Source organism: Urocitellus parryii, chromosome 13, assembly GCF_045843805.1.
Source record: "Urocitellus parryii isolate mUroPar1 chromosome 13, mUroPar1.hap1, whole genome shotgun sequence".
Classification (NCBI taxonomy): Eukaryota; Metazoa; Chordata; class Mammalia; order Rodentia; family Sciuridae; genus Urocitellus; species Urocitellus parryii.
Genome location: NC_135543.1, coordinates 37,437,039 through 37,460,941, shown reverse-complemented (window position 1 = coordinate 37,460,941; position 23,903 = coordinate 37,437,039). Strand labels below are relative to the sequence as shown.

The following is a 23,903-nucleotide window of genomic DNA, read 5'->3' as shown; positions in this document are numbered from 1 at the left end:
ATAAGATTTTCAAACAAAATTAAATGGCAAATAGTAGTTATTTTTACTGCTGGTTTATTTACTTTAATAATTACATGAAACTATTCTATTCAGCCAAATTAGATGCAATTTAAATCAAAAACTTATTTTTACTAAAATTTTATTCACATAGACACTAAGCAGTAAAAATTATTGCATACTGTGTGTGTGTCCTTAAATTACATCCTGTGTGTATGGTATTCATATAAATGATTGAAAACAAAATGAAAATTTCTTAGATCATTAGAGGAGTGTTTTCAAAAATTCTTAAAGAATACTATACATCACAATTATCATTAACTAAGAAACAGAGCTAAATGAAACCCATACAAACACCAGAAGGTACTGGTTAAAGTTAGCATTTGAGCAGGCAGGGCACCAACTTGATTTGCACTTTAGACTATTACCATTTGACACTCCAGATCAGCTGGATAGAATCATGAGGAGTATCTTCAAAATAATAGTTAGAACATTGACTCCAACACTTTTATCCTGCATGATAGTCATAAACCATCTCATCTGAGGTTGATCGTATGAATTTGTAGTTTTTTAAAATAAATTCCCGATGTAGGGCAAGTATGCTTTCAGCTGAGCATATATTCTAAATTAGAATACAAAAATTGGTGAAGCTCCCATTACTAGGTTTCTTTACCCACTTATTTATCTCACAATTATGTAATTCTATTTTTAATATATTCCCCTCAATACTTCCACAGGACTATGACCATTTTACGGGTGTACAAGTTACAATATACATGGTATACGTGTATGCGCATCATTGTTGAAACAGAAATACATCTTGATTTAAAACATGTTTTGCTTTTGTATCCTTCATTTTCTAATCTGAGTTATTTTAGAGTTTTAACAATTAAGTTGAACCAATGAAATATGGAAATCCCAGTAGTTTATTTTATGCTGTTAACTCAGAAAAACAATTAAATTTGTTCTTAGAAAATTGCACCTCTATCAAATGAGGTCAAATGCTTATTTTGAAATTAAACTTTATGTCTGTTTCTAAATCTGACACTTTTGCCAGATACTCTTTAAAAAATAAAAATCAGACTTTATACATACATATGTATATATGTATTTATATTTATATCAGACTATATATATATATATATATACACACACACACATATATATGTATTTATGTTGTAGTAAAGGGAAAAGATTCCCACTTTGAAAGCCAAAGGGCCCAAAGAAAATATGTAAAATAGACAAATGGAACATGGAAAATATTTAATATTTAAATAGATTTCTTAATACTACCTCTATTTATTTAATATATATTATTATTGTTATCTTCATCATTATTCTTATTATATGAAGGAAGTACACTAGATTACTACTGTACATAATATTTGCACATCCCTGCAAGCAGAAATCTAGCTGGATTCTAAAAGGGGATATTTGTTCTAGTCATTTACTCCAATCTAATTAGACCTTGAAGGGTGAAAAAGATATCAGTGAGATTTGATTTTTCCCAGGAATCTTCAAAGTAAGAAACTATTCAAATTTTGGAAATTAACTTCTGACCTATTGACATTAGAAGCCATGTTTTTATAGCTTTTTAGTGATTTTATTAGAAAGTTAGCAATTCAAATAATTAGAATGCAGAATATTGGTCTATTTCTTAATTAACCTAGAATATTTATAAACAGTGTTATTTAGAATAATAACTTATTTAAATTTTATTAAACTCTATTTAATTTTTGCTATTTCTGGTTAAAAATTTACCTATTCTTAGCAGTGATATATAAACTAAAGATCCTCACTCTACCTTATAATTATCCATAATTGCTAATATTAAAAAAGATATATGTACATGCTATAGTTTAATATTTGTATGCAGGTTAGCCACTCAATTTCAATTCAATTTTTTCCATTTATCAAAATAATCTGGCCAACTGAAGCATACAAAAACATTTCTATAATGCAAATATTATGAGGAAAAGGAAAGATTTTCAAATTCTGGAAAATGAACTATGCATTTACAAATGCAAACAGAATTATCGAATACATCCTTGAAAGAAAATTTGCCTAGATTATGTATTTTAAAAGTTCATCATATATAGAAGTTGAAGCTAATATTGAAGAACCAGCTCTTAAGGAATTCTGTTCACAAGTCCTCCTCCCTCTTTGGTTGTTTCTATATATTACCATATCCACTTTGCCTGTACCAAATGGGAAAAAAAAAAAAACCTATGTTAAAATAATCTCTATATTACTTTGTTGATTGAATTGACATATCACCATCAAACAGCATTGTTTGCTTTCTCAAGAGCAACACATTATATGATGTCAAAAGTAAATCATTAGGAAATAGTTCTAAAAGGAAATGCACACATTTTCTACTCCAATCCATTATTTTAAAAGTTGATTAAGTTGAAATGCTGAGAATTTAGAAGTATGCCTCAACTTCCCTTTGTATTCCTATTATCAATTTTATAGAAAAAGATATAATTTATTGTAACTAAAACATACAGAAATCCTTTTCTATACTAATGATCTTTGTGAGTTTAATAAATCACATATATTCCCTTACAAAAAATACCAGGAATTTATTTCATACTGTTAACTCAGAAAAGCAATTAAATTGGTTCTTGGAAAATTGTCCTTCTGTCAGATGAAGTCAAATGCTTATTTCAAAATGAAACTTTATGTCTGTTTCTAAACTGATACTTTACTTTTGGTCAAGTACGCCTTTGAAAATAATCTCAAATTATATTACAGAGCTGTAAGTAGCAAAACCAGCATAGTATTAACTCCAAACTAGACCAATGGAATGAAAGACATAGAGACAAACCACAAACCTACAGCCATCTACTATTTGACAAAGGTGCTGGAAATATATCTTGGGGGAAAAGGTAGCCTTTTAACAAATGGTGCTGGAAAAAGTGAATAACTCTGTAGGAAAATGAAATTAGACCCCTCCCTTTCAACCTGCACAAAACTCAAATCTAATGGGTCAAAGACTTAAGAATTAGAGACCAGATTACAATTTCTAGAAGAAGACAGAGGGTCTATATTCCATCAGACAGGTGCTTCTGGAACCAGCTTCCTTCACAAGACTCCCAAAGTACAAGAAATAAAACCAACACTCAATAATTGGGGTGACACTTTTTGACAGTTTCTGCACAACTAAGGAAAAAATTAGGAGCAAGAAGAGAGAACCTACAGAATGAGAAAAAAATCATGGCTAATCCTCTGATATGGGATTAATATTGAGAATATACAAAGAACTCAAAAAAATTAACATCAAAAAAACAAATAACCCAACCAATAAACGGGCAAAAGAACTAAACAGAAATTTCTCAGTAGAAGAAACACAAAAGGCTAATAAATATATGAAACAATGTTCAACACCTCTACAATCAGGGCAATGCAAATCAAAACTAATAGAAAGATTTCATCTCATTCCAATCAAAATGATAGTGATCAAGAATACAAACAACAATAAATGCTGGTGAGGTTGTAGGGTTAAAGATACACTTGCACATTACTGGTGGGATTGCAGTTCTAATGCAACCACTCTGGAAAGCAGTATAGAGATTCATCAAAAAAAAAGTAGGGATAAAGCCACTATATAACCATGCTATCCTACCACTGGTTTATTTTCCCAAAAATATCTAAATATTGGCATACTACAAAGAACAGCCACATCAATGTTTACAGCAGCAGAATCTACAATAGCTAAATTGTAGAAATAACCCAGATGTCTGTCAATAGATGAATAGATTTAAAAATTGTGGCACACACACACACAGGAGATCTACTCAGCCACTGAAAAGAACAAAATCATGGCATTTGCTATAAATGGAAGGAAATAGGGAATATCATGATAGGGGAAATTAGTCAAATTCAGAAACTCAAAGATAAAATGTTTTCTCTCATATGCTGAAGCTAGAGTAAAATAAAGGAAAGTGGGTGAGAATAAGAAGATTACATAAGAAACCAATCAAATATAAATTAATAGATGAGCGAAAGACGTCTAGTAGACTAGAGGAAGAAAAAGGGGAGGCATCTAGATGATGAAAGGGAAAAGGGGGTGGGAAAAGGAGTGATCATGAACTGAAATTGATTTCTTTGCATGTATGAGTATGTTGGGATGAACCCAACTACTATGTATATCCATAAAGTTCTCATAAAAAATTAAAACAACCATTAGACAATAAATAATCAATAAATTATCTGTTTTAAGATGATAGACATTCATAATAACTGAACAATTAGGTGAATACCTTTTTCGCTATACTCTCCCTAATTTCTGGGATCTGAGACTCAAAGGGTAGCTTAAGTGGCAATATTTTTTTTTTATCCCTAATCCATTTAAAGACAAGACAGATCATAGGCACTTAAAACTGGTAAATACATGAATACAGGTTGCTCTGGATTTCAGGTCTGGAGAGTTTTTTGGAATTCTGAGAACCACAGACAATGTGTAGCAATGCTGCCCTCAGAATAAGCTCCTCAGACCCCACAACACCTTCCAGGATGTTATGGTTTAAGAGTAAATCAAATGTAGATAGCACCTTTGAATGATTCTAACCTACAGACATTATTTTAAAATCCTATTAAAATTTTAAAATAGTTTCACATATATTCCTCTAAATCAAAGATGAGAGTAAAATACTTTCTGTGCATATATTGGAGTTTCTGTGTCTTTTTTTTCCTTATCATTATTTCTTATTGAGTTGGGAAAGCCATATGAACTTCAAATAAGTAAAAGGAGCTAAATATTGAACTATTATTCTCAATACCAATCTTTCATCCTTTATATCTTTTTTTTAAATTTATCTATTATCCAACTTGGGGCAAGGCATTTTCTTGATTTTTTTTTCTGTAAACACATAGCATATATATCATATATATCTCTCCTTTGGCATTTCATGAATAGAATGCATATGCTTAATAACTACAGTGAAACAAAAACTAAAAAAAAATTTAACTTTCCACTTTATATAGTACCCAGTATAAAGACATCACTAACCTGCTTATGTTATAATTATTAGGGAGAATTTTTAAAACTCACGATATCCTGCTTCAATATATTTTTTAAAATAAAATCACTTAATTTTAAAGAAAATAGAACATTTTAATTTAACCCTTAAAATTTTGTATTGTTCAAACTGCAGTTTCAGCCAATTATTAAAATGGAGTTTCTCCTTTAATTTACCCCCAAATTTGGACTTAAATATATGTGTTATGGTTGCAGAGAAAGACATTTAACTACCAGTGAAAATAAAATAACACTCAAGATCTACCCTGTCTGATAGAGTAGCTACCGTCACGGGTGGGTACTTAAAATCACATTAATATTAATGTAAACGATGTAACTTTAAATAGTTCCTGAGTCTTGCTAACCATATTTTAAGGACTCATTAGTCACAACTTGGATAGTGACACCCATTCATTGGACAATTCAGTCATGGGACTTATCTATCTTTGCAAAAGTCTATTGGGCATTACTAGACTTTTCTCCAATGTTTACTTTTAAACTTCTCTTCATTGTTTCTCTTCCATTTCCATCTTCTGACTTCTTACTAACTGCCTTTTCCTGCCTTGCCAGTTGTTCTTCAATCTGACCCACCAGGGGACATTCACAGTATCTGAAGGTACTGTAGTTGCCACAGCTGGGGGGGAAGGAGCTTCTATCATGCCTTGATATAGGCTATGATTCTGGTAAACATCCTATAATGAACAGAAAAATTCCCCCACCCCAGACAAAGAGTCATGAGTCCATTGTGCCAAGGTTGAGAAACCTGGACCCACACTATACTCTAGCTTGAGGCCAATTTTGCCATGTTTATTAAAAATTTGGTCACCATAAGTCTATGTCTTTTGATTGCCCCCCCAAAAAATTAATGCACACTGTCCTCAACAAAGCAATACACTCTTGCCAACTGAGGCCTAGCATCCAAACTCCCCACTAATCTGAAAAATATACTGAAAGCTTCATTACTATAAATTCATAATTTTCCAGAAGAAGAAACTTTCTCAAACTGGTTAGATTAACGATTTTTATTCCTTTAGATTATGTGCTACATGAGGGCAAAGTCTGTGTCTTTTCTATTTTTATTTTTTTCCTTTCTCTAAGAGTTAAGAGAGATATATCTCTTAACTCTTAGAGAAAACATAGGGAGAACAAAGCAAGAAAATTGAGTTACTCTCATAAAACAATGATGACAAAAATCATCTGAGTATGTACATATGTGACTCAGTGTGTGTGTATGTATACAGGGAAAATAAGGATTACACAGTAGTTTGGCAATATGAGTTACTTAAGGGAGTGCCATTGTTATAGGAAAGAAAGAAAAGAAAAAATATGCAAAACAGTTACAAATCATGATTAAGGTTGAAAGTTATATTTGAATCATTTAAATAACAGAGCATTTAAGAACTATCTGAAATGGAGCAGATGAAAGGAAAAGCATGAGAAGACCCATTAATTAACAGATTTGCAGTCTCGAAGAGAAACAACTCATCAGTCAGAAATAAACGGTTTCATATAGTAGTAAATCCTCTGAAAAATTCTGGCAATTAGGAAATAGGTTGATAGACACAGTCTTGAGTGCTGAGAAGATGTAGGGATTTAGGGAACTGAATTTTTGATTCAGTGGATATTATTGAAAGTGACAAGATTAGACTTGACCGCCTAGGCAGAGAAGGTAGGGAGAGAGTTAAGGAGTGCACTCTGGCATCCACAGACTAAGATATAGAAAAGCAGCTCAAGGAGATGACTGAGAAAGCAAGCCCATGAGGAATCAAAGGGGAGATTTTCCCTTAAATATCAGTGCTAGGGGAGATGAGAACCAAGGGTCAACCCATGAATTAGCAACACAAAGTCTGCCGATGGTCCTCTTGAGAACCATGAAGAGGGTTGGCAAGGATGAACATCTACCTGAGATGAACACTACTGAGATGAGCCCAAAAGAGTAGAGATGAGGAGGTGAGATGAAAGACAGTGAGTTTCCCTGTAAAGTATATTGTGGGGGTGCTATAGGTGACAGAGGCAATAAATGAAGCAGCACAATGGGGTGGGCCATGGTTTTAATGATTTTTAGTTTTCAAGTTCATGTTGAAACTGTCCCCAATTCAACCGTTTTAAGAGGTGTGGCCTTTGGAAGTTGATTGGGTCATGAGTGTTCCATGTTTATGAGTGGGAGTGGGATTAGGTACTCTTACAAAAAAGACTTGTTAGAAGGAATGTACCTTTCTTGCCTACCCCTCTTGCCCCACCCCATTTTCCACCCTGTGAGGACACAGATACCTCAAGCTCTGGAGGAGTCAAGAGCAAGCTGCCACACTGCAGGTGAAGACTGAGCTCTCTCCAGACTCAACCTGCCAGTGTCTTGGACTTTCAGTTTCTAGTACTGGGAGAAATAAATTTCTCTTCTTTAAGAATTGCCCAGTGTCAGGTGTTTTGTTTCAGCAGCACAGACAAAGACAGTATCCTTGAAGGTTTTTTAGGAAGTCATGTTTGTGCACATATTTTAATAAACTAGCAGGATGAAAAAAAATCCCTGATTCAGGAGAAAGAAACAATTGCAAGTGAAAACTCAATGAAAAGGAGGAAAAACATCCAATATGTAAGGAAAAGATCAGGCCTAGACTGGAGAAGAAACAACCAGATATGTTCTTATCTGAAAGCATACATCAGTGTATCATGACAAGGTGCTTTCCCCTAAGGGTAATTCTGAAGTTATTCCACTGCATCTTATTAAAATCAATACAAAAATTGATCACACCAGTTGTGCATAAGCCGAAGGTCCATGACTGGCAATTCCAATCAAGAAAACAATGAGTTTTGGTGGTGGGAGACATATATGTAAATTCTGAAAATAATAGACAAAAAATGATGAGAATATAAATAAGTGAAACACATAAAAATATTTGAATAGAGTGATATATATTAATATTTTAGTTATTCTATGATTTAATCATCATTAAAGAAAACTCCAAGAAACAAACATATCTACTTTTTTATTCTCCAGTCTAGGCCTGACCTTTTCCTTACATATTAGATGTTTTTCCCACTTTTCATTGAGTTTTCGCTTGCAATTTTGTTTCTTTCTCCTGAATCAGGGATATTTTTTTCACCCTGCTGAGTGTGGCAGTAATCCCAGGGACTCACAGTTTGAGGCCAGCCTCAGCAATTCAGCAAGGCCTTAAGCAATTTAGCAAGACCCTGTCTCAAAATAAAAAAATAAAATAAAATAAAAAGGACTTGGGGTGTAACTCAGTGGTAAAGTGTCCCTGAGTTCAGCCCCCAGTGTTGGGGGAATAAAAATTCCAAGGAATGTGTACTCATGTTTTTAAGAAAAAAAAGAGATAATTTTTATCTAAACCAGAAGAACTTCATTCTGCAATAGCTATTATACTGTTCAGCAAAACAACCCATGATTTTAAAGTCACTGATAATCAATGTTCTTCTTTTCTCATATCTCACACCAACAAGACATCAATATTGTTTAGTATCATTTAAAATGAGAAAAATGAAAGTCCTCCTTTTTTGTATCCTTAAATCTGGAGAAATATTAAGCTTTGCCAACATAGACAGAATTTAAAAAGCAGCCAGAAATACAGCTATCTTTTGCATTTTTAAATAAAATTTCAAAGAAAACAAGTAAAGGTTCATCCCCCTAACTGTAGGCACAAAACTAAGCAGTCAAAAAGTTCATATAAACTTGCTAATTATAGAAATAATAAACTAATTTTGAACAAAATTGGTCAATTTCATTCTATTTATCACCTTTGGTTTTTTCATCCATGATTACCCAAATAATGTACATTTACTTCCATATATAAGCTAATACTTCCAAAGAAAAAAATCTACAATAATAGTTGTCAGAGATCTTAAAACTTTCAGGCCTAAAGCATTAAATATCATCTCAACTTTGCTACATTATTCAGTTTTCTTCATAGTAAGAATAGCAGGATGGTTTAAGCATCTTCAACAGACTCAGAAATAGGAGTTCACAATATTTTCTTTCCTTTCCTTTGCATTAAGTTAGCTCAAATGATAGCAAAATATCTTCTTACTGAGAAAAATGATTCTGATAAAATTGTACTTTAACATTCAGTGTTTTTAATTGCAACTGGTCTTTTAGGTAAGTGAAAAACCCAAATGAAGCTTTTAATCATTTTAAACTTTTAATTCAGTCAGAAAATGGTGTTCTAAGAATCCAAAGCTGGAAAATATTATAGAAACCCAAATTGCAACAACAAAAGACATTTTAAATTCAGGGAGCAAGACAATGGTATGCTTAGATTTTAGAACTGATATATTTTTATAAATCAGTCTAACACTTTAGGTTTGAACAAGTACTTAAATCTAAAAATAATAGAGTGGATGACATAACCTGAGTATAGAGAAAAACGTCCCCATGGAAACCAATTTTTTAAAAAATGGACGCAAGAGTTATGAGGGGATTATCGTTTTAATAGATTCTGACTCACTGTTGGTTTTTGTTGTTTTATTTGTTTTTTCAATTTGAAAGGCTTACCATCTTGCTGGCCATGAAGAGTCTGGGGACTTTGCATTCTTTCCTCAAGATTGGAGCTAAGATCAGAATTCACAGCTGACATCCGTGTTGAGTCACTCATGTCAAATTCATCACTTTCTATTGAACTTTCATCCTGAAAATGGTTTTAAAATAACATCAAGTGTCATAAAATATACTACATTCAAACAATGACCATTTTATCTACATGGTCAGTTAGAGGTTATCCAGTAATAAGCTTTTACAGAACTCAGTAAAATACATTCATGCTAATAGATGATTGAAATAACAATGAACTGATTTCTTTTTTCAAGCAATTTGAATATTTGGTGAATATTCAAACAATATATGTATGCACATGCATATTTTAAAGACAAAATAATGTTTAGGGAGAATGTAGTTTGGAAAATTGCCTGAGGAGTTAAAGAATGATTTTTTTCAGCAAATACCTCCTAAAAATGTCAACCATAAAATATGACATAAAGAGAAATATAAGCTTTTATTAAAAACAAAATGACTTGATAAAATATTATAAACACAAATCTTAAAATGAAGTAGGAAAGTTTTCATAAAAATTTTCACTGGCAAACAGGATTGAGTCTAATAATAGACAAATACACGTCTAGAGTCAAAATCTGCATTTGACATATAGTAAGGCAATCTTGATATATCATCAATCTTTGCTTAGAAGTGAATATAAACTGCACTGCAACCATAAAACATGAGTTCTAAGTAAAATTGTGCAAGATTCATTTAGGAAAATCAGTTCACAAAATGGCTTAATTACCAAAAGGTCATTTCACCAAATGACAATTTCAATAAAAACCTATAAAATACTAACTTGAACTAAATCTAGGATATTTTGCTTTAGTCATTTCACCAAAGCAAACTCCTTGGAGAACTAATTTTTTGATAAACGATGTGCTTAAAGAGCAGGGAGTGCTGAGAAACCTGGGTCAAATGTAAATGTTTCTTCAAAATCACCAAGCTAGACTTTAATTTGCAAATGTCTGAACTGAAAGTTTAACATTAATAATTAGCAGCTGCAATGTGAGTGCTGCAATTTTTTTTTTTCAGACACTGGTCTTCCTATCTGCTCACTCAGTCATCAGCACAACCTGTAAGCTAGGAACTATGATTCACACAATTCTATTAATGAACTTGACGCACAAAGAAGTTAAATAACTGTCCCTGCTACATATCAGAACAAGGACTCATATGAAGTCACCCGGGCTTGAGGAAACAGCTTCTTTGAATAGGAAGAGTTACCTTGGTTTCAAAAAATAACATGCTGGTATCAGCAAAGAAGCTGCCATTGTTAGGGGGCAGGAGAGTTCTAGTAGACTAATAAACTGGCCTTCATAAGTTCATAGGTCAGGCCCAGGTGATTTTGATGCCAATTCTTCACCAAAGGTGTGATTGTGTCTAGGTTTGCTAAGTAGCACTGGCTCTTCATTAATTCAGTAAGGAAATGCTACCTTGGGAGACCTTTGGGCAATCTGTCACATAGACTTCTGGTGACATGAACTTTCTCTTAGTACATTGTTTTTCACAATTCTAAGAAAATCCAAAGTATATCTGTGATTGATTATATATATATATATATATATATATATATATATATATATATACACATACATATATATATATTTATATATACACACACACATACATACATATAATGTGTATATGCAATCTTATGAAAAATCCTAAATGATTAATTCAGTCACACATTATTTAGTAAAACAATGGATACAAATTTATGAGCAGAAAAATGACATGTTCAGAAATGGGAAAATTAATTTGCCTATTAATTTGTGTAAGGTAGGACTGGTGTGGGAGAAATTGGAGGTGGGTATATATTTCATAAGATTGTATATACACATTATAATATATAATGTGTATATACATACACACATATAAGAAAAGAAAAATAAGAGATTCTAATGTGGACTTCAAAGTAATCAGTGTTACCATATTCATGTACATACATATACAGTTATTCTTTACATACAGTATACATAGTGCTACTATAACATTTTAGAGGATATTCTCAGGAACCAGACTTCCTGGATTTCAACCCATGCTCTGCCATATATTAGATGTTTTACCTTGAGCAAGTTACCTTTAGGTTCCTCCATCTCTCTACCCATACAGTGGAAATAATAGTAGTACCAATCACTAGGGTTATATGAGGATTGAGGGTATATTTAAAATAGACAGAATATGTCAGGCACAAAATAAGCACAATATAATTTTATGATACTGCTATGCAGAATATGTAACAAATTTTAGAGTAGAATAAGATGCACATATAATATATGAACATATACAATACAATAAAATAAATTTTAGTAGCATAGTAAAGGTGAACAATACCATATATATATATATATATACATATATATATATATATATATCATACAATAATTAAAATAAAAATAATAAAAGGGAGATCAGTAGAATACAGCAAGCAAATAAGGGAGAGGGAGGAGAGGAGAGAAAGGGAAGGTACTGGGGAATAAGATGATCAAATTATGTTACATGCATGCATAAATATGACATAATGAATCCATTATGCATAATTATAATCCACTAATAAAAAAGAGAAAATGTGTTTCTAACTTCTTTTGTGTTCCACATTAACAGTCTTTATGAATAATTCTTACTATGCCACAAAAAGATGATCACATATTACCTGCTTTCATAGCATTTATATGTGTGAAAAATGCATATGTATGTGAGAATGTGTGTGTCTGTGTATGTGTGCGTGTGTGTGTAAAGAAGAGTTAGACATTCGATTCAAGTCACATTCCATGAAATAGTTGAACTGCTATAACACATTATAGATAATCAATAAACATTTTATCACCACTTAAATGACACTTAAATGTCACTTAAATCAACACATTATAGATAATCAATAAACATTTTATCACCACTTAAATGTCAGCACCCTTTTAAAGAAATTCGAACAGGAGATTAAAGTATTATGTAACCAAATGTACTGTTATATACTTTTGTTCTTTAAAAAATCAGCAATTTAAAAATATTTATTATCACAAACAACTTAATGATTGAGAACATTTTAAATATTTCCCTCAATTTTGACCTATGAAATAAAATCCACTTGTCATAGTTCTCCTTATTTAAATATCAATTGCTATGCACTTTTATGAAGAGCTTTAATTCAATGAAGTGCAAGTGTTCATTCTGTAAGTTCCATTCCAATTATTCATCAATTAAATTATTCTCTTTTAATAAAAAGGTAGCAAAAGTTTATGAAATATCAGATTTGGGTTTTTCATCAACATAGAAATAATGCTAATCATTATTTCTAGGGAAGCAGCTAGGGAAGGTTTCTAAGAAAACCATGGTCAGCTACTATAGTAATTGTCTCCCTGAAATTTAGTTTCAGAAAAATCAAAACAAATATTTTAGTATAATAATTTTCTGTCCTTTTAAAAAATGTACTTACTTATGTTTAAAATTTTTATTATTATGCTTCTGTCTCTTTTGAGAAGTTGCTGGAAATGGAGACATCTGATAAGCTCCATGTTTCATTGCAGTTCCAAGTTCCAGATTTTGCTTCTAAAGAGTCTGGACCATATTACCACTGACTCCCATTGCTATTGTCCTGATTGGTTCAAAATCTCACTTTCCCTTTGCTGAACCACATACTAATAGATTCCTAATTATCCTACCCACCTCCAATTTCTCCCACACAAGTCCAACCTTACACGTATAGGCAAATTGATTTTCCCATTTCTGAACATGCCATTTCTCTGCTCATAAATTTGTAGCCATTGTTTTACTAAATAATGTGTGACTGAATTAATCAATCTCATCTTTCTGGAGTTGTTTTTTTCATTTACTTATGCTCAAGTCAAATTAAAGTCTATATTATTAACATTGGTATGAAATACACCACTTCAAATTTTATTGTGCATGTATGTATAGTTTGTTACAAATTCAAATCTCCACGTCTCACACTTCAGACCTGGAACTAGAATCTTGGTTGGGTTCCTACAACTCTAGTTCAAAAAAAGTCCTGGATGTCTCTAATACTGATTGTTTGACCAATGCTCTTCCAGAAAATATTCTGTGATGCTGGAATTGCTCTATAGTACTCTGTAGTCAAAAAGGGAACTACTAGCCATACGTGGATAGTAAATACTGAAATGTGGTCAGTGTTACTTAAAAACCAAATTCTTAGCTTTAACTAATTTTGATTAAGTCTCAATTAAATTTAAACATTCACATGTAAAAACTACTATATTTAGAAGTACAAATTTGGCAATTCTTCAGTGGTAGATCTTGAAAATACATCCAAGCATTATTAGAAATACATAAACCTAAAACATGAATGGATTGGTATTTGACGTTTCTTTGTATAAATTTCTAGTCAAAGCATTTAATATATTTAAATTTTTGAGGTGGGGGGATACCATGGATTGATTGAACTCAGGGGCACTTGACCACTGAGCCACATCCTCAGCCCTATTTTGTATTTTATTTAGAGATCAGGTCTCACTGAGTTGCTTAGCACCTTGCTTTTTGCTGAGGCTGGCTTTGAACACATGATCTTTCTGCCTTAGCCTACCAAGCCACTAGGATTACAGATATGCACCACTGCGCTCGGCTATTAAAAAAATAATAATAACAATTATTGTCAAACTCTTCTCCAGAAAGTTTCTTTTAATTGCATCTATCATCAACAGTTTGTAAGAAAGTCAACTGTATTTCAAAAAATCTTTCTCAGTGTGATAACTCCAAGTAAGTTAATTCATAAAAATTTATTTTGGCAAACATAGGAAGTTGGTTTTTGCATGGTTTATGATCATTGTAGTAGATAGTCTCCAAGGATAGCTTCATTAGCTCTTTCCCTCACTGTACACTGATGCCATTACTTAGGTCAAAAGTCAGTCTCAATCCCCGCCTTCCTTAAAAGTAAGCTGGCTTTGTTATTTTTGTTTTTAATTTTTAGCCAAAAGAATGTGTCAGAAGTGATGTTATGACAGACCCAGAAAACCAGGGAGTTTCTGCTTCCTGTCTCTTGGGAGTTAGCTGCCATGGAAGAAATCTGACCACCCTGGGGTCGAGATACCTTGAGGAAGCCCCATACTAGCTAGATAAATAGAGAGAGATTTTGTAGAGGAGAATTTAGGAATCAGATATTTACGGGAAGCTTTTTTGGACCATTTAGTTTAATTCAGCTGCCAATTGAGTTTAACTGAGGAAAAGTCTTCATTTATGCCATTCCTGGGAAAGCTGGGAATGGAACCACCATTTGACCCTGCTATTGCCCTTCTCGGACTATTCCCTGAAGACCTTAAAAGAGCATGCTACAGGGATACTGCCACATCGATGTTCATAGCAGCACAATTCACAATAGCTAGACTGTGGATCCAACCCAGATGCCCTTCAATAGATGAATGGATAAAAAAAATGTGGCATTTATACACCATGGAATATTACTCAGCACTTAAAAATGACAAAATCATGGAATTTGCAGGGAAATGGATGGCACTAGAGCAGATTATGCTTAGTGAAGCTAGCCAATCCCTAAAAGACAAATATCAAATGTTTTCTTTGATATAATGAGAGAAACTATGAACAGAGCAGGGAGGAAGAGCAGGAAGAAAAGATTAACATTAAACAGAGACATGAGATGGGAGGGAAAGGGAGAGAAAAGGGAAATTGCATGGAAATGAAGGGAGACCCTCATTGCTATACAAAATTACATATAAGAGGTTGTGAGGGGAATGGGAAAATAAACAAGGAGAGAAATGAAATACAGTAGATGGGGTAGAGAGAGAAGATGGGAGGGGAGGGGAGGGGGATAGTAGAGGATAGGAAAGGTAGCAGAATACAACAGTTACTAATAGGGCATTATGTAAAATTGTGGATGTGTAACCGACGTGATTCTGCAATCTGCATTTGGGGTAAAAATTGGGAATTCATAACCCACTTCAATCTAATGTATGAAATATGATATGTCAAGAGCTTTGTAATGTTGTGAACAACCAATAAAAAAAATGTAAAAAAAAAAAACAAAAAAAAAAAACAAAAGAAATCTCTAAGTGAATCCAGTCAGACTTCTTAACTCACAGAATAATAAACAATAATCATTTATGGTTGCATTAAGCCACTAAGTTTTGGGGATGTTACACAGCAACTGACAGCTGAAAACCATCTACTCTTTCTCCTTTATGATATGCCAATATCATTCTATTTACATTAACTGATTTCAAAACAATGAGTCCTTGGTAATAATTTAAAATCTATGTGCAATAGCTGAAGCAGATGTTGGGCTCTGAAGTCAGGTAAATTTAGCTCAAATATCTGATCTTCTCTGAACTAGTTTTATCATCATGGTAAGTTTTATTAGTTCAAAGTCTTGGCTTACTCTTTACAAAATGGTAATGGAGTAATATGTTATAAAAATTAAATTAGACAATTCAGATAAAGCTTCTAGAACATAAGCCGAGAGTTCCTGGCTATCACTCCACAAGGATTTTTTTTCAATATATGGTCCATTAATAAAATATTAAACAAAATTTACACTTAAGAAAATTACCCTTTGTTTGTTGTGATCATTTGCTTGTCCCCAGAGTAGTGTTCCTATTTACTCTTAGGTTCTCTGTCACTCATTCCAGTGCAACTCATGTCTAATCTGTGGTGATTTTAATATCTCTGGAAACATCCTGACCTGACACTCTCATGAGCATTTCCCCCAAAGATTTTATCCTCCATCTTGTTTTAGTCAGATAGCCCACATAATCATACCCAAGCCAATTCATGAACTGAATGCAAATCTTCAATAATCTTGATTTCAATATTCTGTTTTCTGCCCAGTATCTCAAATTTTCCATATTCCCCCTTCGGGTATCCCAAATTTATTCCTCCTAAATTTCCACCCTACTTATATTTACAACCCCTTAATCCTAAACCTGTCACTGACCTCTCATCTCCCTCTTCACCTCTATCATGACCTTGCTCGTCATCTCAACATGGCTAAAATTCAAGGTTTTGTCATTTTATTCATGCCCTTTGTGTGCCGCCTTCTCTTTTCACAAGACCCTAAACATAACGCATTCCAATTTTTCCCTTTACTCCTATATCCATAAACATGATGTTTATCTACAAATATTAATATCTATTCAAAGGATTTTGCTTGAAATCTAAGCCCAAGAAACCCAAAAGAGGACCATTTATTTGCCTGGTCCATTTACTTCCCATTGTCTAAATTTCTAATTTCCACCCTGGACTTTCTTCCCAAACTTTCTCAAACATCCTCACTCTTGCTTTATTTTTTACTGAGGAATTAGGAACAAACGTAAGAAGTCATCCACTATCTGATCCTTCCTCTCTGTGTTCCTTTCTAAAGCCCACTCTTACAATATTGAAAGAAAAAAAAAATCTCTACAAATACTAACAAAATTGCTCCATCAATACTCCTTCCTTTCCTTGAATCATTGCTTCCTTTTGCTACATAATTCTTGTCCACATGCAAATATGCTATTATTTGTCTAGTATCAGAAAATTACATATAATAACCTCTTCGTGTTCCCATTCCACCTACAGTTATACTCCCTTTTTCTGCTCTCCTCCATAACAAAATTCTTCTAATGACCTTCCTGCCTCCAGTTCTCTCTTACACCCACTCTATTCAGGCTTCTACCCCTACCATTCCATAATAACTACTCTTATGAAGAACATTAGGTTACACCCAGATTCAATTTTTTGTCTTCTTTTAAATTGACTTACCAGCTGATTTGACATAATAGATTACTCTAGATTCCTTAAAATACTTTCTTCAGTTTTCTTGTAGTTCAAAAACTCTCCTGATTGACCTGCCAACAAATTGGCTGTTCTTTCTCAGTATTCTCTGTTGGTTCCTCTTCATCTCTCAGATGTCACACATTGAAAATTCCCAAGACAAAGGCTTTGTTCCTAAATTTATACTCATTACCTAAGTAAGACCTCTGAATGTGTGGCTCTATATACTACATGCCAACGGTGCCTGGTGTCACATCCACAGGCCAACTGTCTGAACAAACCCACCTGAATATCTAATAAATGCCTAGATCTAATTGAATTTCAAATAAAAAGCTCACAATTGAATCTCTAATATCATGTATAAATTCATTCTACCTACAGTCTTTCCTATAATTAATAGCAATTCTACTCAACTTAGTAAGATTAAAAACCCTGACGTCATCCTTCGATGTTGACTTTCTTTCGTACTCCACAGATAATCTTTCAGCAAATCTTAAAACATATTCATAATCTGACCTCCTTTCACTTCCTTAAGTACCATCCCTCTATCTAAGCCTCCATCATCTTCTTTCCTATGTTCAAGACATTTTTCAGAACCTCTTGTTAGATCCAACTAAAATGGATACACACAAAACGACCACTGGCCACTCTGGGCACCAGATTCATCTAAAAGATTGTACTAAAGGTAGAACTTATCAGAAGCCGTCATTTTTCTTCCATGGGAGCCCTTGCAGTTGAAATGCAGCAGAACACATGGTTACCATGTTTTTAATAGCTGCTCCTGTGCTAGCTCAGGTGTGAAAAAGTAGTAATCATACTGGGTAGGTTGAAAACCCCACGCTCCAAAACAGAAAAAAATGTCTTATAACTCTACCATTATTGCTTCTAGGATTCCATGAGGGACAAGTCAATTACAGGAATAATCTAACTCAGGGAAACCTAAAGATTTTTACCAGTGTCTCTAGTTCAATGATACAGTTTACCAACTGGGATCATTTTTGCCATTAGAAATATTGCCAAGGAACATGATTGTCTTTTCAATTTTATCAGGTTTATGGGGGAATAATTCTAGAAAGTTTCCCAAAGCCCAAATTCTCATACAGAAGATGGAAGGGTTTTGTTTACTCTAGACCCACATTAATTTCCACAATAACATTCTACTGATATCTCTGTGTCTACTTTTCCTCTGTTCAGTCTGCTCCAGATGGAGCACCCCTGTTGATTCTGTTAAAATATAGATCAAATCACATGACTCCTCTTAAAACCCTTCAGTGGCTCCCTGTGATTCCCAAGTGTTATTAAAATATAAAGCCCCACAGGACATGGATTTGAACCATCTCTTTGAAATTTTCCAATAGTATCCTCTTCCTTGTTCATTCTGCTCCCACCATGTTAACTTTCTTACTGTTCCTACATCTGCCAAGCATGCATCTGACTTTGGAATATTTAATTATGCCCCTCAGATATACACACACACACTTAATTTCCTTCAATTCTGCTCAAATGAGACCTTCCCAATGCAGACATTTACTTATTTTTGAGGTGCAGCTGATGGAACCCAGGGCCTCATGCATGCTAGGCAAGCGCCCTACCACTAAGCTGCATTCTGTAACCCCTAAGTCGAAAGGGATTTTCATTCTTGGTTTTCCTTATTTCCCTTAATAACATTTAATATCTTTGTGTATGCATATTTTTTATTATTTATTGTCTGTTCTTCCCACATAAGACATGCTTCATAAAGGCAGGATTTTGTAAATTTATTCACTGCTTATCTCCAGGAGCACCAGATATGCAGAAAGTACTCAATAAATATTTATTGAGTGAATTTATTGGATTTAAGGCTTATTCAAATTTAAATATAATTTATCACAAGCTATCTCTCATTTGAATTCCATTTTAGTGTGACTTACCTTACTACTTACTCATCTTAATAATCATAATTTTCTAAAATTTTGTTAGTAATATAACTGGTGATTTTTCTGAATATTTTAAGAAAGTATGAATGCAATTTAAAATGAAAGAATAAGGAGTCATAAAAATGAAAGAATAAGAATTATTCCCCTAAGCCAGCTATAAATTTAAAAGGATCTATTTTCTCATTGTAAAATGCTTATGATTTTTTAGAAGCCAGAAGGATTCAACAAATGTGGGTTGTGTTGTTGGCTCAAAGTTGATCTTACTCTTTAGCCTAGAAATAAACATATCAACATCTAAATGATCTTCCTACAAATAATTTGACAATTCTAACTAGTTTATGAGACATTAAATTTTTTTCTAATTATGTAATAAATCATGGGGATGATATTTTCATTTTCAAGATTGGACAGACACTAATGTTTTCTTAATTGTCACTGATGTCTTTAGCCTAATGATTTCATTGCTATTTATTCAATCACTTGTAGTTAGCCATCTGGTAATATGTAATCTGATACTGCCTCCTCACTAGTAGAAATATTCTTAGGGAGTATAGACTAAATAAAATCTATTGAAGTCAAACAATTTTACAAATCCAGTTGGAAATTATACTTGGTCAAATGCAGATTAAAAAAAAAGATTGATTTGAGTTTTATGCGTAAACTTGTCTCAACAAAGTAATTTAAAAATATTTAATGGAACTTTATCAAAGAAAACTATATTTAAAAAGCAGATATTTAAACATATTGCCCATGTCAGAGAAATGTCAAGGAGAGAATTTATTAGCCTGAGAATCTGTTCCTAACTAATATAGATAATCTAAAGGTCTCTACTAATTAATGACTATTAACTAGTTAGCTAGAATTTACTAAGTCCCTGTTGTATACTGTTTTTCTACCTTTTGGAAAATAAAAAGGGTCCATATATAACTTAATCCTGTCTTTGAGATTCTTCAATCAAAATGGTAAATGAATAAAATCCTAGAGAATACTCAGAAATATGCATTTTGTGTCTAATACATGCCAGTATATTTCTAGATTCTTACTATATAAATTAAATAAAATAACTGGAAACATCAAAATACCTCCAATTAAGAAATATTACACATTTCTCTAGAAAATGCAGAGAAAAAAAGATCTATCAAATTATGGCTAAGATAAAAATAACTTAAAATATTTAGAAGATATGAATAGTGGAGAAATAATTATACTTGAAATACCTATTAAATTGGCTTTTTTGATTGACAGACAAAATAGCCTTAGCACTTAAATTTCCTAAGATGCTTACTTATTAAGGCTACTTTGAAATTTTTTCTCTGATCTTTCTAGCACTTTACAAAGACTAGCTCAACCGTGTCAGAAAAGCAAATCTTTCATAGGAATGAACAAATTCTCACATAACACCTCAGGTAGGTGTGTTAAGCTAGGGACTCTGTATCTAGGACTTGGGGTCTCTGCCCAGTTTTCCCATCTGTGCAATCCTGATGACATTTCTTTCATTAAGAAATATATAAATGACTGCCTGCAAAATGCCATCATACTTAATATCATAGTCATGGTTATCAAATGTCATTCAATTTGTAAGTGATACAAACATAGATGTCTCATTTTACCTCATCTTGCTGTGAGTTTAGCAGCTGCAATTTCATATGCTTCATATAGGCCATGGTAATTGGCATGTTGTAGTCAATCATGCTGGTCACCAAAGTAGGAGGCTTTCCATTATCTGCAAAGAAACATTTTTAATGGGTAATGAAAGTGATAGTACATTCTACCTGTAACTTCAGAATGATCCAATTTGTCCAAATTAAAATAGGCTTCTAAATACCCAGAGTTTAAAAGCATTAGTAGCATTGTAGATAGATTCCAGAAAAATAAGTGGTAAGGTTTCACAAAGGTGTATTGACACAAATTAACAATGTGGATAAATCGACTATTTTTCACTACAGGGGAGATTTTAAGTATCCTGAGTAATAATGAATAAAATTATTATAGTGATAAAACACAATTATTTGAATTTTTGTTTTGTTACATAATTACTTCCTATGTCTACTTCTGAGTGCCAAAGGAAATTTGTTTTCTTTCTTTTTCCTTTTTATTTTCATTTTTTGACCAGGTTACTTATCTTCCTACACCTGGGGAAAAACTACCTTAAATGTAATGTATTTCTGAGATTATTTTAATTAGTGAGAGAAATTCATATTTAAGAAAATGATATAGATAATCTAATAAAAAATAAATCACAATTTTATGTAAAATTTTGTTGAAGGAAGTCCATATTAGTCATGATTTATCACAATAAGGAATTGATAGACTTAAAAGGACATTGATAGAATAAATTTCCTTGCTGAAAATATCTAAAATACCATGGAATAATATGATCAATGAAAATTAAAACATTACTATAGGGAAAAATGTTATTTTCTACAGTCGAAATTGTCTTCCAAGAATGGGCACTGAATTACTTTCTAAGTGGATATTCAAAATTCACTGCCTCCTACTTGAATAAATGAGATGATCTGACTTGTTGAACTGTTTCAGTCTCCCTCGTTTTTATGAAATTGTGAGATATAAATTGCCATTATGAATAAAATTACTTTAAATCTCACTATTTGACACTGCGGCTACCTTTATGATCTGTTCCATCTGGGTTTAAATGCATTCTTTTCTGGCACTCTGAGCAGCTCATTAGAAATCGTGTCACCGCTTCTCTTGGTAGGAAGGCATAGCTCTCTGAAATCTGAAATGATTCACAAAATATAGGTGTTACTATATAAGACGACAGCGCATGATTTAACAGAAAAGATCATTGTATTTCCAAATAAGACGCATTATTCCATAATGGCAGGAAGCACAGTGAAAGCATGCACTGCATACCATGCATCATTTCAAGAAATATCTATCCAACTTGATTAGACCTCTCTTCATAGGAGCCAATAGTGCCACGTGAAGAATAAAAAAATCCACCACATCTGGATGGATGTGTATTTTTTTTCATTTCTTTTAGAGAAAATCATCACAGTATACAGATATTCAGTGACTTTTCCTTATTATTAAAAATTGCCAACATTATTTTTTAAACTTACTGCTAGCAATATGAAAATTGTATCCAATTTCACATATATATTTTAAAATTTAGCCCCAAGTCGAAGCAGTAAATTTTGAATTCTGCATAATGAGCGTCTCTTCATTGTAGCTTTGAAAAATATTTTAAGTGAGAATTAAAGGCACATTCAAAGAGAACTCGTATATATATTACTGCAGCGAATCATCCCCTTCCACAGAAAATGACACACCTGGAAATGCACTCAGGCCACTATCTCATTTATTTCACATTGATTTTCACTTTGATAGCTTACATTGATTTTCAGAGAAAGCTTTGCCTCTGTCCATACAAAACTTTTTTTTTTTAAGAACCATGATCTGGAATCAAGTTAGAGATCAATACTCCTGTTTCAATAATTTTGTAAATATTAACTTTTCAACAAGGTATTTATCTCATCAAAGAAAATAATACTTAAAGTAAAATGGATAGATTGTTAAATATCTCTAAACATTTAATAATCTATCCATTTTAAATTTAAATCTGGCACTGACTCATACAGTGCTGCTGAGGTTCTTGGAATATTTTTTTAAAAGTGAAGAAATGTCCTCAAAAAGTAAATGCAACAAATCATTGGGAATATACTTCTAAAAAGTCCACTGACAAATACTGTAATTGAAAGGAAGATGAGCATTCTTTTCGACAATCAAGATCCTGTCTTTCTGAAAGAAACAGTATTTTAAAAAGTACTAAATTATAAAGCCAAATCCTGGAAGATCTCAAGTGCCACTCAAATTTGCCTCAGAACAACACAATTAGGGTAAAAATGTCAAGTATCCCGAAGAAACTGAAGAAAAATCCACCAGAGATAATCAACCATAGATAAATCATAGATAGGATAATTTGCAAAGTTCATCTTGAAAATTCAATTATTTATAATACCTAAAATTTTCTTTTTTAATATAAGAATTGCTATTACAACTTGGATGTGGCTACACTGAGTGATACAAACTTTTAAAAAATTGAAAAAATACTCAATTATCAAAACCGTTTAAAAACAAATAGTTGCATTGCTATAGCTATATTTTTTTTCTCAAACAGTATTTCTCACAATGTTATTGTGCAAGTTTATCTCCTTTACTCAAGACACAAAGCATTTCAAGTTAAGAGAAAAATTTGGAATAGAGAAAAAACTATAAAACAGGGAAATTTGTCTCATGCCTGCCTTCTCCAGCCCAAACATTCTTCTCTAATTTCAACTGTTTTATTTCTGACTATTTTCAATAGAAAGGCCCTAAAACTTTAATCACCTCGTATATAAATATGCAAGTCCCAGTTCCAAAAATGATAAGAGAATCAACCATTTTCAAAATTAGGATTCTTATTAAATATATGACACTAGTTCTTGATTTGGCTGTGTTTCATTTTCATTTTAGAAGAAAATACTAAACAATTTATGTGTAGTTAAGAATTCCATTATTTGAGTGCTTATGGATTTTTATCATTTAATCCTCACAACACAGCCCTGCCTGAAGACATTACCATCATCACTATTATGGTACGTGCTTTACAGATGAGAAAACTGAGCTTCAACAGGCTTTGTGTATTTTTGCCAATCAAGTGCAAAACAGAACTCACATC

General features: G+C 32.7%; 1 protein-coding gene across 4 annotated transcripts in view; it reads right to left on the bottom strand.

The window, feature by feature from the left end:
- The window catches only part of Nol4 (nucleolar protein 4), a 306,970-nt gene that overhangs the window by 198,267 nt on the left and 84,800 nt on the right, over positions 1 to 23,903 (bottom strand). For all 4 annotated transcript variants that reach the window (XM_077792305.1, XM_026400031.2, XM_026400032.2 and 1 more), the window contains 3 exons: positions 21,848 to 21,959; positions 20,833 to 20,945; positions 9,528 to 9,660 (listed from right to left, as the gene is read on the bottom strand). In XM_077792305.1, the coding sequence (XP_077648431.1) occupies positions 9,528 to 9,660; positions 20,833 to 20,945; positions 21,848 to 21,959 (358 nt within the window). The remainder of the gene's footprint in view (positions 1 to 9,527; positions 9,661 to 20,832; positions 20,946 to 21,847; positions 21,960 to 23,903) is intronic.